This window comes from Eptatretus burgeri, chromosome 12 (genome assembly GCF_056783735.1).
Source record: "Eptatretus burgeri isolate ZD-2024b chromosome 12, Ebu_testis_v1, whole genome shotgun sequence".
Taxonomy (NCBI): domain Eukaryota; kingdom Metazoa; phylum Chordata; class Myxini; order Myxiniformes; family Myxinidae; genus Eptatretus; species Eptatretus burgeri.
The window spans coordinates 89906144-89921956 of NC_140972.1; the positions used below are offsets into that span (position 1 = coordinate 89906144).

General features: G+C 45.3%; 1 protein-coding gene across 24 annotated transcripts in view; it reads right to left on the bottom strand.

The window, feature by feature from the left end:
* LOC147016111 (inositol hexakisphosphate and diphosphoinositol-pentakisphosphate kinase 2-like) overlaps nucleotides 1-15813 on the bottom strand; it is a 177666-nt gene that overhangs the window by 4242 nt on the left and 157611 nt on the right. For 14 of the 24 annotated variants that reach the window (XM_085848818.1, XM_085848817.1, XM_085848811.1 and 11 more), the window contains 4 exons: nucleotides 15483-15629; nucleotides 11953-12018; nucleotides 10000-10152; nucleotides 7122-7247 (listed from right to left, as the gene is read on the bottom strand). In XM_085848818.1, the coding sequence (XP_085704944.1) occupies nucleotides 7122-7247; nucleotides 10000-10152; nucleotides 11953-12018; nucleotides 15483-15629 (492 nt within the window). Of the gene's footprint in view, nucleotides 1-7121; nucleotides 7248-9999; nucleotides 10153-11952; nucleotides 12019-15219; nucleotides 15318-15482; nucleotides 15630-15813 lie in introns of those variants that run through there. The other 10 variants (XM_085848829.1, XM_085848828.1, XM_085848821.1 and 7 more) reach the window with 4 other exon arrangements.

Sequence of the window (15813 nt, forward strand, 5' to 3'; positions counted from 1 at the left end):
AAGATGGCGGCTGGCATGCGGGAACACGTAACCGCATGTCCCGGTGTGAATGTCATCTCGAGGTGTGTGAGCCTTGTGGCACGTGGGAGTTTGTGTGCGAGAGTGCGACGACGATGGAGCCTGACAGTGGACAAAGGCCAAGTAGCGGCCGTAGCTGCATTGGGGACCGTGCCGGGTTTGCACGGCAGCGGTGGCGGGGTCTGTGCTGTGGTACACACGAGGCCGCCACGTGCGCGCCTGTGGGAGTGAAGCCCGGTCCGCAAACGCACGCGGTGGATTTGCCGATCCCGCGGATGGACAGAAGGTAGGCTGGACAACGGATTTGGACCGGATGGGTTATCCATGCGAGTGGGTGTGTGAAGCTCCGATGGGCAGAGCACATGTGTTCGTGTGGGGAACCCGTCGAAACGCGAGGCTTGTTTTTAATGCGCAGGGTGACGTCATGGCTGCACGTATAGTTGGAATCCGGCACGAGGGGTATCCCTGCCGGATGGTACCGTCCGAGAAGGGACGAGGTGCACGAACAGCTGCCATGACGTCACGGAAAAAGCGCAGGTTGCGAGTTGCCGCGCTGGTGTGCACATTTTATAGGAAAAAAAAGCAAGCCTCGCTTCGCGTGAACAGGATTCCCTGGGCAGGGGTGGAAGAACCCCTCCTTGTCAGGGCACAGGATACCACTAGTTAGGGGGAAGGGTTAGCTTAGACCGGCTCCATGGGGCAGGGATAAGTCCTCATGGGGCCCGTGGAAATGGATTAGTTAGAGGGATGTCAGTTTAGATTTAGGATGGGAAAAGGGAAATGATTTTAGAGGACAGTGACAGACTTTGGATGTGTCGAGGGGACGTAGCTTAGCTACGTAGTTTTAAATAGAACGTGCTACTAGTGTAAGGGACAACGAGGGAGCACGAGGTAATTGAGGGTTTTAGATAGAGGAATGGCAGTGATCAGCGATGTGTGAGAAGATGAGTTGAAGAGTGGGAAATTGTACTTGGTGAGTGAATAAAGCCAGTGAGCCTGAGTGAATGGAGTGAATGGGTTATGCATGGTGCGATGAGTGATTGGGGGGAGGAGTGACTCCCACCCAAGGGACCCCGGGGTCAGAGTAAAGTGAGATAGTGGGTTAGTCAAATTGACAAAATCGAGGTCGTTTTGCTGTTTGTGGGGAAGTAGGCTTGAAACCCGTTTGGAGGGGTGCAGGAGCCCTGTTGACGGGCTGGGAGCGTGGCTGTGAACAGCGAGTATCGCTGAGTGGGTACCCCGGGCACCGGGCTAGTCGGCCGCGGTAGGCCAAGGGCCCATGGGGGGCCGGGATAGTGTAGTGGGCATGGGTGGGCCCGCATGATGCGGGGCCTGGGGTGCCATATGCCACGGGGGCAGTGTACTGGGCACGGGCGACCCTCGGAAAGGGACCCGGGGCGCCAACACGCCACGTGGGCATCGAGGGGAAGTCGCCAGGGAGGGCACTCCCCAGTGTTTAGGGAGCTGGTAGGCTCGGAGACAGTGTAGTGCCCGGGGGTGCCACAGTTGGAGAATCGGCAGAGGGTAGTTCCTCCCAAGGGAGCCACGCGTCCCAGCCACGAAACCGTGCAAGGGCATGAGGGAAAATTGGAGGGCGAGGCCCGAAATCGTGAGGACACCAACACAGGCGACGGGAATCTGGGTTGATAGAACCGATAGTTTAAGCGAGAGGTGCTTTTGGAAAGCCCCGGGGTAGTTAACAGTTAAATGGTTAGGGTAAATAGGAGGGGAACCCCTACACACCATCCATCCCTTCACTCTCGTTGTGGGCCGCTGGACTCACCGTGGTAAAGTAGATCGCTGATATCTGAGGAGGCCATTCTGAGGCTTAGATTGGGCCTCGACACAGGACGCTAGCCGTCCCTTATTCCCCTCCGGGAAGGGAACGTAGGGGTTTTGGGTAGGCTAGGATGACAATAGGTTAGCCGGACAGAGACGATAAAGGGTGTGAGGGAGACGATTTATAGAAGGGAAAGTAAAAATAAACATAAAACAAAAAAATAAGTTGGGGCTAAATTGGATTTTTGACAAATTGAGGGAGTGGGTATGAACAGAGACAGGCAAAGGCGATAGGTTGGGAGGGAGACAGTAGGGTAGGTCCGAGCCCGCCTTCCGAGTGGCCAGCACCACCGCACTCCCTCCACCAACCTCCTTGAACAAGGCAAGAGGCCGGTCAGCTTCACCACCAGCCCGTTTTGCTACAACAGCCTTGTCTTGCCTTGCCATGCCTTGCCTGCTTGCCTTTGCCTTGGACTCCATGCCTGCTGCCCTGTTGCATTTGCCCCCATTCATTGCCATGTGCGTCAGATCGTCGCGCGTACTGCAGGGACTGCCCTGTAGGCAGCCGCATCACGGGACCGCATTGGCGGCCCATGCAACATTTGTTTGCTGCGTCAGATCATCGCGCGTACTGCAGGGACTGCCTTGTAGGCAGCCGCATCATGGTACTGCATTGGCGGCCCGTGCACCATGTTAATCCATCCATCCCCATTGCTTTTGTTGCTCGAGTCAGTACCATTCACCGTTCTGCAGGGACTGCTTTGCAGGCAGCCGCACACGGAGACTGCATTTGTGCAGCCTGTGCACCGTCTTGTGTTCACTGCGCTCATTTCACGGGGTGGTCTAGGACTGCGTGTGAGCAGCCGGCCACATTCCCTGTCACCTGCGGTTAACTCATGAGCCAGAGACTGCATGTGAGCAGCCTGGCTCCCTGCTTTTCTTTTTTTCCACAAAGTCCATCGATCCTGGGCCATGGTGTAGTGTAAAATTTATAAGTTAAGGTTAAGATTGCACATGGTTTTGCTTGCCCCCTGCATGTTTGTAATAGCGCCGGCAATTTATTTAAGTCGTCTGTGAGTGGGTTTGTTTAGTTAGTTACTCAGCCCGTAGGTTATTAATTTTTGAGACACGAATACACTAAATGTCGCACTCAGGGATCCAAAGGTAAATCGTACGAGGGGAAACTTACACATGATGGCACACGAAAATTCGACGACTCGGGACGAGTCTGTAAAAAAGGGAGGGGTAGTGTTACGGCTGTGGAAATGCGCAGAACACCATAAAGGTTCCTTAGTTCAGTTAGATCGATAAGTCTGTGTTCAGTTAGATTTCCCCACCGTTGTTTAATGGGGATTATTCGTGTCACAGGACTGTGATCCTTTGAGATAGTGTTTTTCTTTTACCATCCTTATTTTGAACCAACCACATCTCCACCACCATTACAACAACCAACATCGCTCCCCTTAACCACAATACCAACCACAACCACACCTGCCTCTCAACAACCACGCCATCCTCACCACTCCGTCAGCAAGTCTCCACGCTCCAATCATCGCCTCACCTTCGTCTCCGAAACGACGCCATCTTTGCACCAGCCGCGGCGAGTCCCCAGCGAACAGCGTCGCTGCAAACCGACATGCGAGGTTTAGTTGTGAGCGCAAGTCTGGTGATTTCTACCACGTCCGCTCTGTGTGGAAGCTTCGCTCTCGGAGAATCGGATCCAGAGGGCCGGTGATTTCTACCACGTCCGCTTTCTGGTCAGAGGTCAGAGGTGAGAGGGCGGAGATCAGATCTCGTCTCACCAGCCCTATAAAAGGCCACGCAGAGTGTCAGTTCAACGAGTCAAGTCGGGTCTGGAGAATGTCTGTCTGGAGCAGTCGAGGAGCTGCGCGGAAGTGGGGAGCCTGGCTCTTGGAGCCTTCAGTCGGTGGAGAGGGTCGGACGCCAGGAGGAGACGCAAGCTGGGAGCGCAGCCCCGCCTGCTCTGCCGCGCAGACCTGCGCGCTGGAGTACGGGCCGGAGAGGACTCGCCAACCAGCTCCGAACGGTCCGAGGTGATCGGGCTTCGTGACAGTCCGGGCAGCGCGAGGGACGAGCTGGCTCTTAATGAGAGCATCAACTCGTTAAGAGCGAAGACCCGTTCGTTCCTCTGAGGCGTTGCCGGCTGGGCCCGAATCACCGGGCCGTCGGACGAGGCTGGCCGGACTGCGGCTACGCTAGCTGCCGTGGGAAAGGATTGTCGTGGGTCGCCCCAGCGAGGAAGGTAACCTGCACGGCCTCGTGGGGCCCTTTCGGTCAGCTAAGTCCCATGCCATAAAGGCCCACGGGCCCAGTCTGACCCCCCCTGTCTGTGGGGGTGGTCTTTTCTTTTCTTTTGAGTGCATGTTGTGGCGCCGTGCCCGTAAGTGAAACTGTCAAGTGACTGTACATTAATAATAATCATATTCGGTCGTAGTGCTTTCCCTTGCTTTTGTTTGCCTGTATACGTGTTGGCTGTACATACGTGTAATGTTAAATAAATGTGCTTTGTTCAAATGTACCCCGTTCGTTGTGTCTTCCTTTCACCACATTAAAATGCCATCTTGCATCGCGGAATAAATAGTTGGGTTTTAAATACCCGTTAAATAGAATCGGATCCGGCGAGGTCGGGCGATAATACCCGCTCGGTTATCACTGCAGAATGGAACGGACCGCTTAAGCGGTTCGTGTCCCAAGCCGACCTGGCCGAGGTACGGTCTCCCGGCTAGCTATCCGCGCGGGTACTTAGGTATATCGAGATTCGGCGATTGACCCTATCCTGCGCGGGTAGAAAATTGGCTAGGCCGTGGTGGGGTTGAAGGCCCACCCGTGACAGGGTTCCGGCGTTGCTCCGGAAGGTCACGACTGAATTATCCGTCCAGTGGGCGAGCTGCTACTATTAGTGGAAAGCGGCAGTTCGCACGCCGGCGGGTGCGAATTCGGAACAATATATATATATATATATATATATATATATATATATACACACACACACACACACACACACACACACACACACACACACACACACACACACACACACACACACACACACACACACACACACACACACACACACACACACACACACACACACACACACGTAAAGAGTTTGGGCGGTCGTATGATTTTTATGTCAAAATTCGCAACTTTCTAAGTTTTTTTTGACCTTATGACCTTGACCTTGGGACGAAAATGAAAAATCGGTCAACGACAAGTTTTAGATAATTCATTTTGCTGTTCAAATACCGAAGAACCCATTCCATTCAGTCAATTCCCGAGGAGAAGATAGATTTTTAATCCGACTACCCCCTAAAAATGGCTATTTTTTGGGTGTGGCTCTACCCACAATGGGCGTAGCACACCCTCATCCAGGAAAACACACAACTAGACATTGATATCAAACACATAACCAAGTTTCATCAAGATCGGATCAAAGTCCACGGAGTTATGCTCTGGACAGACAGACACACAGACAGACAGACATACAGCCACACTGACATAACGAATATAGTGGTCACTCTGGCTGGCGCTCGTGAACCAATATCAAACAAAGGAAAGCTGCCACATGGAGAGCTTGCAACAAACTTTCAAGAATAGGGAAGTCGACACTCGGCTTTTCAAGGAACGCCTGTTCATGGCAACAGTCGAGTCCATCCTGCTTTATGGAAGTGAAGCATGGACCCTCACTACGACCCACAAGAAGGGACATGATGGATGCTGTATTTTAATTCTTCGTTCAGCTTTCAATATCCATTATGGTTCTCTTCCAAGACTGTCAAGTTAAAATTAGAAGTATCAGGTTTGCTAGGCACTGCTACAGCCACAAAAACGAACCTGTTTCCAATCTTGTACTCTGGACCACTAAACATGGAAGGCTGAAGTGGGACAGACCAGCTCTCATATTGTGATTATAAAGTGATTGTGATTCGTGATGATAATATTGTGATTATAAAGTGATGATCATATTGTGATTTGCAATATGTGATTACAAAGTCGATATTGCTTATTCGTGTTACGTCAAAAGAATAACGGTTCAGGGCAACTTACATATTATGTTAGTGATGGGAAAGGGGTGGGGGGGGGGGAGAGAAGGTACAAATTGACAAAGAAAATTGCGAAAGGAAGAGGAGTGATGATAGAGGAGAAAAGGGAGGTTGAGGGACCAGGGAATAAGAAAAGGAAGGGATAGTTGATTGGGAATAGAGGGGGAAAATGAATAAGAATGTGGAAGAAGTAGATTAGTAGAAGATTGGATGAATGGAAAAGGGAGGTTTGAAAACATTGCCAATTTTGCATACATATTATGTAGAAGGCTTTTTAATCACTTGTGTTACATTGTTGGTACAGTGTACAAATATTCATTTCTGGGTATCCATCTCTTTACAAGCCAGGGAATTTGTTTGACTCAAATCAAGGCAAGCACTTCTCAGATTTGTATTTTTTTTTTTCAAGGCAGGAATTTCTTCACAGCCCTTATCCAATACTAGTAGTAATGCCCGGCGTTGCTCGGGCTAGCAATAAAGCCTGGCGTTGCCCGGGCTTTCTTGCAAATTTCCTGAATAGCTGTTAGGGGTTAGCGGTTAGGGTTAGCGGTTAGGGTTAGGGTTGCAGTTAGGGTTAGCGGTTAGGGTTAGGGTTAGCTGTTAGAGTTAGCTGTTAGGGTTAGGGTTAGTGTTAGGGTAGCTAACCCTAACCCTAACACTAACCCAAACCCAAACCCTAACCCTAACAGCTTGGCATAGCGGAGGTAAACGGCGCCCGGGGCAAAGTGGAAATTTGCGTCCCCCATAGGCCTTAAACTTGAGTGGATTTGAATGGAAAATCCCATAAGGGATATCGATTTATCGATTTTTTCGAATATCGGAAGTGTTATGGAAAAAATTTATAGCCAATGACCTAAGTTGGACCAAAAGCCATAATCGTACTGAATTTGAATGGAATCCGTTGGAGTTTGTGAAAATGCATCAAAACGAATTTTGAGGGGCCTCTTAAGGAAGACAATAATATCATTAGTATATGTGCCAAATCTTGTTTCATTTCATGCAGTAACAAAAATCTGATGGTGGAACAAAGAAAGGGGCGTGCCGAAATATTAACATAGATGAACACCAACAAAAATGTGGGACCGATTCAATTCCTTCAGGAAGCCTTCTGGAGTACATGACATCATCTGTGAACCAAGTTTTTTTGCCATGTGTCATGAAATCATTATAAGGTGACCACAAGGAACCACCAACAACACAAAATTGTCTTTGTATCTCTCGCAACGACAGCACCACAAGGAACCCATGGGTGGCACTTACACCAAGAGCGTTTGCTGCCATATGGGAAGTGAAGAGGAGTGAAGGAGGAAGCCAAAGCTGAATGTGGGATTGGGGGCACCAATACCAACTGGGATGTTGGCAGAAACTCAAGTCCAGAGGTCAAAGCTGCACACGTTTACAAAGTCAATATTGACTGGTCAAAAGAAAACACATACTTAGGAATCCACCAGAAAAAACATGGTGAGGTAAGAGCATCAGCAGCAAGTAATGATGACAAAAATGCAATTTTAATGTGGTTCTCGACAGAAAATTGAAGTTTACAATCACATCTGCATTCACTTGTGAATGTCTAAAGTATACAAAGAAACAGTCGGCAACCTGGTGAAATAACAAGTAAGGAGTGTGGGGCTCTAAACCTTTTTACACATAATCCTTTTCCTGGTCTGCGATCTCAAGAGAAGCATTTATGATTATGCTAAAGAGGGGGAAATAATTGAAAAGGAGGGAACACAATTGAAAAGGAGGGAACACTCTGAAACCCGCATGTGGAGATAACAACCAACAACCCACAAACGCACACACATGACGGTGGATACTTCGAGACCTCGGAGGGATCCGATGCATCTTTTGATACCCGCATATGGAGATAACAGCCAACAACCAAAACACACACACACACACACACACACACACACACACACACACACACACACACACACACACACACACACACACACACACACACACACACACACACACACACACACACACACACACACACACACACACAGTTGTATTGGTATCCCAAGTTTGGAATCTGTAACCTAGAAGATGTGGCTGTACAAAGGAACAAAGATAGAGATAGAGAGAGAGTGACCTGGGTGAATGCCCTGATACCGTCACAATGCCCAAAACTGTGATTGGCGAGGACACCAGATCAAGTCCCATTACAGCTATTGCCAACAAGTTCCATCTGATAGGGGTGCATCAATAACCTGTATAAAGCCATAAGGCTTCAAAAGTCACTCCTTGGATGGAACAGCGATGTGTTGCCCTGACGAGCCCCAAAAAGGCCGAAACTAGTCGGCAGCTTTGCTTTTCATCTGCTTGGTGACAGCATTTGATATTGGCATCTTTGCCCTGCAAGAGACCCTTCTGGGGCTGCAGTCATGAGTCGTTGTGATGATACATCACGGCATTTGCCCAGGTTGGAGAACTTAATATATTTCATAAATAAAGGTCAATTAACTCGTTCAGGACCCAATTCACAGTGCTTGCAGAAACAACAAAGCAGAACGACCCTCAATGGGAGAAAGCACTCATGTCAGTGCACAAAGATAGAAATGCAACTACAAGTACAATGATGATGGATATTTCACAGACAAAATACAATCTTAGAATAAGAAAACTAGACATAATTTGATGATGCAACATTGAGTGATTTGCCTCCACCCATGTCAAGTCTTTGCTTACTCTCATTTTTACCTGAAACCTCAAGACCATTTGACATCAATATCTAACATGTACACATGTACACATGTACCACGGTACATGTACTTAGCTTCGTTAAAATCCCGACCTCGATAACATTTTTACCTGACATAAAATCTAATTAGTTTGAACATCTTTGCATCATAATATATACTTGTATCAAGTTTGGTCAAAATCCCATCACTGGTTCACACGTTATCATGGTAACAGGATTTTACCTAATATAACCTCTGACCTTTGAGCTCTTGACCCCAAAATAGAATCGGTTCTTCTTTACATTACAATGCATAATTATACGAAGTTTGGTCAAAATCCCATCACTGGTTCACAAGTTCGCGTGGTAACAGCATTTAACCTAACGGGACCTCTGACCTTTGACCTCTTGACCCCATAATCTTATCAGTTTATCGTTACATCATTATACATACGTGTACAAAGTTTGACTTTGATCCCTTCGGCTGTTCTTAACCCTTTGAACCCTGAGCTCCTTGGACTTTCGGCTCCCCGACCCTGGGCTCCTTATCGCAAAATCCAGCTGCTCGCGTATATGGAGGCTTGAATAGTGGCCTGTTTACCGGCTGCTCGGGTATATGGAGGTTTGAATAGTGGCTGGTAAAACGGCCGCTAGGATTCAAAGGGTTAAGTTATCGTGGCAACGAAAACCTTTCATGGACGGACGGACAACATGAAAACATAATGCCTCCGATGACTTTGTAAGCAGAAGCATTAATAATTATCGAATGTGACTATCGTCAACTCATATTTTCATCATGTTTCACAATCAATATCCGATGTAATCTGATATTTCAATGGAGGTGGGCCTGAGGGAATGCTCTGGTGACTATAGATAAAAAAGGGTCATTATGAGGAAATATGATCTGTTTAATATATAAGGAAATGACGCATGGAAGGAATTTTGAATTTTCACCAGGATATTGGCACAAAGGCCTAATCGTTTTGAACATTTTCATTATATCCATCATCGAGTAGGAGAAAGCAAGAAAGCCACAGCGGAGTGGCATTGGCATCGTGCAGCACTCCCGAGTGCACAACACCGCAGAAGTTACGGTGGGATCAGATTACCATGATAATTGCCCATGCAAGGTGAGGCTCAGGGGTAGCATGAGCCACCCTGATAGCAGTGAATACACAAAATAATTTTGCAAAAGTGCATAACCTTCTGATGGACAGAATATGAAGACAGCTTGGACAAAAAAAAAAAAACAACAACCCATGAGATAATGATCAAGATGACAAAAGTTACCACTTCAAATAAAAACAAATTTTCATGAAAGGAAAAAATTTATAAATTATGCAGTTTTGGTGATCATATTTCGTTGTGAAAGCAATCGAGTCCAAATTGAAAACAAATGCACGGAGAAACACAAAAGACTCATGTGCAAAACCGCTTGTAAAATTGACCAACCAGAGATATGCGGACAGTGTGCACCGTCATTGAAGCAGCCCACTGGCCTGTCAGCCAAAGATGCGAGGAAAGCATCCATCTGCTTCAGAGAGAGTGAGTTGTGCAATGTCTCCAGAGGGCAGATTGATGGCACCATGGAGTAACTCTCAAACCCTGTACCACACAAAGTTTCTGGTCAGTGCCTGAAAGACGGAGTGTGCCTAGCGTTGCGACCCACCTCACCATCCAGCAAAATGGGGACACAGTGCCACGTCAGGTCAGGTCACTTAGCTGGTTGACAAACACTGCATGTCCACATCACAAAACAGCATGCTGCAGTGAGGATTTAAAGAGTAAAACCTGGAGATTAGTAACAAGGACATGCCAATTCTGAGCTCGTGTGTGCATTATAATCTTAACACTGCATGCTCATAAGCACCGGGAGCCACAAAAACCTTAAATGGCCTCACTGTAAGCAGCAACATCCAGAGATGTGCCGACTGTGAGTAGATTGGCCTGGCAGGCATGGCAGGAGTGTACTTGCCATTGCAGAAGAATACACAACAAATATGGAAGCCAGCATGTGGATGGGATATGCAAGTTGAGCAGTGAAAATGGATAACAACGGAGCAAAGGCAAAGTTTTCCCCTCATACTGTGAAGATGCGAAAACTGGTTAGTTGAAAATGGTAGGGAAGGGAAGGGAATAGTGATTGAAATAATTGGTTAACGGCTTTGCTGGTGTGAAGAAGCCTCCAGGCAACCGGTCTTTGATTCAACAATTGCACGTTTCCATTGCCACCTGTCTGCCTGCACCTGCAGATGAGAGGCATACCTGTGGAAAAGCCCTGGGTGCAAGCTGTGCCAGAAAAAGTTCATTTTTGCATAACTCATCTCAAACGTGATTCTTGCTTCTGAACACACAGCATCTCTTTGCTGAGGAACCCAGGGCATAAAATTGAAAACGGCACCTGTGATGTCATGACGATCACAGCGTGATTACGAGTTTAGTGCGAAAAGCCTCAGGTGGCAATTAGCACAAAAGCCTAATGAGCTGCTTTGCCTGGATGAAAAATAAATTCCAAGAACACTCAACATAGTAAGGGAGGCAAACAAGGAGAGAGGAGAGAGAAAAAAAGCTAGTGCTTGGTACAATGTCACTGCAAGAACACGTACGTAAGTTCAGCGGTCACTCGGGAACATGAAAAGCTTCGTTTTCGATCCCGCATGGTAGTTATGAGCAAGTCAAAGATCATGGTTGTTGTTTTTTTCAGTGTAGAAGCTGTTTTTTGTTGTTGTTGTTTTTCAGTGGAAGTTACTCAACCATCACGGATGTATGCAGACCTCAATTTTTGGCTTTTCAGGTTGATGTCGAAAAAAAATTGCCGTACTGATCGAAGCAACACACACTACACTTTCACTAAAAAAGACTGAGGTGCTCATGCTCAAAAAACATCAGTTCAAGGGTGTTGCAACTGCTAGCGTGCGACTCCAATCAAACCAAAAAGATGAAACATGCCAAAAATAGTCAAGCTGGGAGATCTCAGAAGATATTTTTTAAGGAAATAAACCTGTCAGAGCATTGTGTCCATGTGAAAGACATGGTAGAGTTAACGCAACTCACATCACTGATGCAGTTGCATCCAGGAAATTATCAAACAAGCGTAAACCCCCACAACATAAAATAAAGCAAGCCAGCGAGAAGTAGTCAGTATCTGACAACAAACTCGTATACATGCAGCTATTATAATCACAATTAGCCACAAGCACAACTCGAGTAAAAGCCAGAGCAAAGGGCCAAGGATTATACAGCAAACTGTTCACTCGGGGGATTGGCAAAATAAAAATTTGGTTGGATCATGACCGAAACACATGGCAGTCATGTAAGGCCTCCAACTCAACTTGGGAGGCAAAAAAATAAAATAAAAAACAGAAAAATGGTGACATACAAGTTGAGGAAAAGTTATGAACATACTATTGAAGATGGAAAGTAGATGATGAGCAAGAGTGTAAGAGAGACTGCAAGACAGGCATTGTTCTTCTAGATGAAAAAAAGAATACGAGAGCATTTCACAAAAGTAACACGAAATAAAAATAAACTCGAGTGGCACTTTTTGATGTTGCGACGTCGACTGATATTCCTCCACCCACATCATTATACATACTTGTACCAAGTTTGATTTAAATCCCTTCAGCTGTTCTCAAGTACCACATTTTTACACATGACTTGACCTCTGACCTTTTGATGCCAAAATCTAATCAGTACATCTTTGCATCATAATCGATAAGTATACCAAATTTGGTCAAAATCCCATCGCTGGTTCACGTTGGCACGGTAACAGAATTTTTTTTTTTTACACAATGGCACCTCTTGACCCCAAAATCTAAGCAGTTTATCTTTACATCATTATACATACCTGTACCAAGTTTAACTTAAATCTATTCTGCCGTTCTTACGTTATTGCGGCAACGAAAACCAATCACGTAGGCACAGCCGGATGGACAACCCGAACACATAATGCCTCCGGCGACTTCGTCAGCAGAGGCATAATAAATATAAAAATATATAAACTGCTTGATCAATTTATTGAGACCTATGCCTAATATTGAATTGTTTATATGTACTCCCTAATCAACCTTTCCAAGAGATTTCGTCAAAAATGTGCCGGAAGATTAAACGAGGAATGTTAATACGTTCGTTAACATTTCACACAGCGAATGCAATGAACATGACGGAGGATTATGATGAAGAATGTGCCATTAAAGTTCATCCTAAAGATGCTCAACTCAAATAAGAGGGAATTGGTTGGTTGCTGTTTCCGATTACAATTCAACGAACAAAGTTAAATGCTTCTGTATACAAATCAATTCATTATCGCAAGCGCTTTACAGAAATGCAGAACTTGCATTTTCTCACCTTTGTGCAACACTAATTGTTTATGTGCCGCGGTGCTCTCTGTTATTCACCAGTTTGTTAAAATTATGTTTCGCTATCGGTGGTACAGACTGGGACCAGCATAACAAGCATGACTCACCCCGCTGTTGTGGCATCCGTTCAATCGGCATTTGCTATCACAACCCTATCTACTGTTTTTTAGAACTTTATATTCCCTCATTTCTTGCAAGCTATTTGAAATTGTGTTGCTCCTGCTGCTTTATAATGCTTTGTGGATCGCAGATCAACCTAATTTGAAGCTCTTGTTAATGGCAATGCAACATTCAGCATAGTAGGCTGAGATAATAAAGTGAGCAGGTTGTGCACTTAGGGCTACATTGCAATTGTTCTCAGATGCGTTGTTACCAATGGCCATTTCAAAAAGCTATTGCCACAGTTTAAGGAAAGGCTTTTGGTTATCTATCCATGCAGAAAACAAACTCCATTATCTCTGTTTGTTCATTTTTTTTCCGGGTCTTTAGGGTTGCAGTTATGTGGCCAATATAACCAAACCCAAAATGTTCTGAAGGGGCAGTGAAGAATACAATGCACTTGATAAATAGGATCATTAAATGTAAAAGTCAAAACGCCAAAACAATAAGAATAAGTATCAAAGAAGTTCTTCAGATCTCAAACACTTTATTTTGGGACTAGAGTTCATAGAAGACCACACACACACACACACACACACACACACACACACACACACACACACACACACACACACACACACACACACACACACACACACACACACACACACACACACACACACACACACACACACACACACACACACACACACACACACACACACACACACACACACACACACACACACACACACACACACACAGTCTTGAGAAACTAGGACATGGGTGGTATCTTTGAGCAGTACATTTCATTGGTCGTAATGATGTAAAGTGCCGTACTATTTTGTCCAAGTAATGCTAAACGGAAGAGTTTTGAAAGTGCCAAAAAGGCCATTTGTGTTCTACAGTGATAAAGTATATAATTAAGTTGAAATAAAATAAAGATTTTAAAGGTTGAAGAAAAAAAAATTCCAGAAGTTTACCGCTGTTGATGCAGTCCGAAACACCACCTTATCCAACACGTTACATTAGTTATTCATGCCTGTTGTTTGTGTCCTTTGCGACATTCTTAAAAACTATGTTTCCTGTTTGGAATGATTTTCAATTTTGTTTGACTGCCAGACAGGGAAACAGAGGAAAAAAAAATATTTCACTCCTCCCTCCATGTACATGCGTGATCGGGATTAATTCAGAGCCAAAGTACTGCTCAACTACAGGTTTGTTTAATGATTCATGTTCCGATTTGTGTTCAAGATATAACATCATCACACCATTTGAAAGCCTTTTCCCTGAGCAGGGGTCAGCTTTTTGCGGGCTCCAATCATGGTACCCTTTCTTGTGGAAATGTTTTTATGGCCGGATGCCCTTCCTGACGCCAACCCTTTAGTCGCCTTCGACCCTGCAGGGATAATTACCAGTATAGTGGTGCTCATTTCGCCGACCTTCAGAAGGATGACAGGCTGAGTCAACCCCCCTGATGCTAACTCAGCGGCCAGTGGGGCTCAAACTCAGGACCTCCGAAGATCCTAAGCCACCGCCTTAACCACTGAGCCACACCAGGCTCATGTGTTCAAAATATAACATTCAGTTGAAATCAAGTTGTTCCTCCATCATAAACTGACGTTTGTAGACTGCAGACAGACGGGCAGATGAGCAGACAAAGTGAACCAATTGCTTAACCGTGCTTTTCGCGTCGCATGTGCGGGGGGTAATGACAGCGCTTTGCTTCGGCATCTCAACAGCATACATAAGACACTGATGTTTGTGGAATCGATTCTATATTGAATGACTGCCATCTGTCAGTTTCATTTCTGAACGAAGATGAAATGTGAGACATGAAGAACGTAACTTCCGATATTTCTAATGAACTTACAATCAAATATATGGCAATTCAACATCTTACTCGACATGTTTTTGGGAATAAGAGTTCAAAAAAAACAAACCCCCAAAAACTGCTATTTTCCACACAGACAAGATAAATCATTTGAGAATGACAATCTAATTGGAAAAAGCAAAAGTACTACAATAACAAGCTCAAAAACACACACTAAGTATTCATGGTAATAACCAGCATGGCAGGACCCAGAGAGCTTATGAGTTTCACAAATCTCTATATATATATATATATATATATATATATATATATATATATATATATATATATATATATATATATATATATATATATATATATATATATATATATATATATATATATATATATATATATCTAAAAAAAGTACACAAGGGGATAGAGAGAGATGATTAAATATCTATGAAGAATTGTTGCCACGAAGAAGAGGAGTGCTCCCACTAAAAAAAAAAAAAAGAAGAAATGCATACAGATAAATGATGAGCAAGAGTGAGAAAAACAGTCAGACAGAGGTAAAGTGAAAGAGTGAAAGAAAAAGGGGGAAGAAAAAACACACACAAAAAAAAAAAAAAACGCAAAACAAAAGTACGAAGATCCCCGCATACCCCCATAAAGGCAGGACAGGAGGTCCAAGTTGGAGATTGACCAGCGTTTGACCAACTTCTGGTGCTCGCCGCATTGTGAAAGGTGCTGCAGTAGTGAGCTGTCCGCAGAAACCTGGGACAGCAGGAAGAGAAGTTCCCGGGGGATTTCTGCAGAGCGCCAAAGGCCACCAGCAGAAAAAGGGAGTGGGCAGTTGAGTGTTGCCCAGGGAATGGAAGAGAGGAAAGAATATAGTTCAACAGGGAAAGAAAATAAAGGAAATGGGCAATAGGAACTCTCCAAGGGAACAGAGGAGATTAGCATAGAATACATTGGATGAGCAACCAGGGAGAA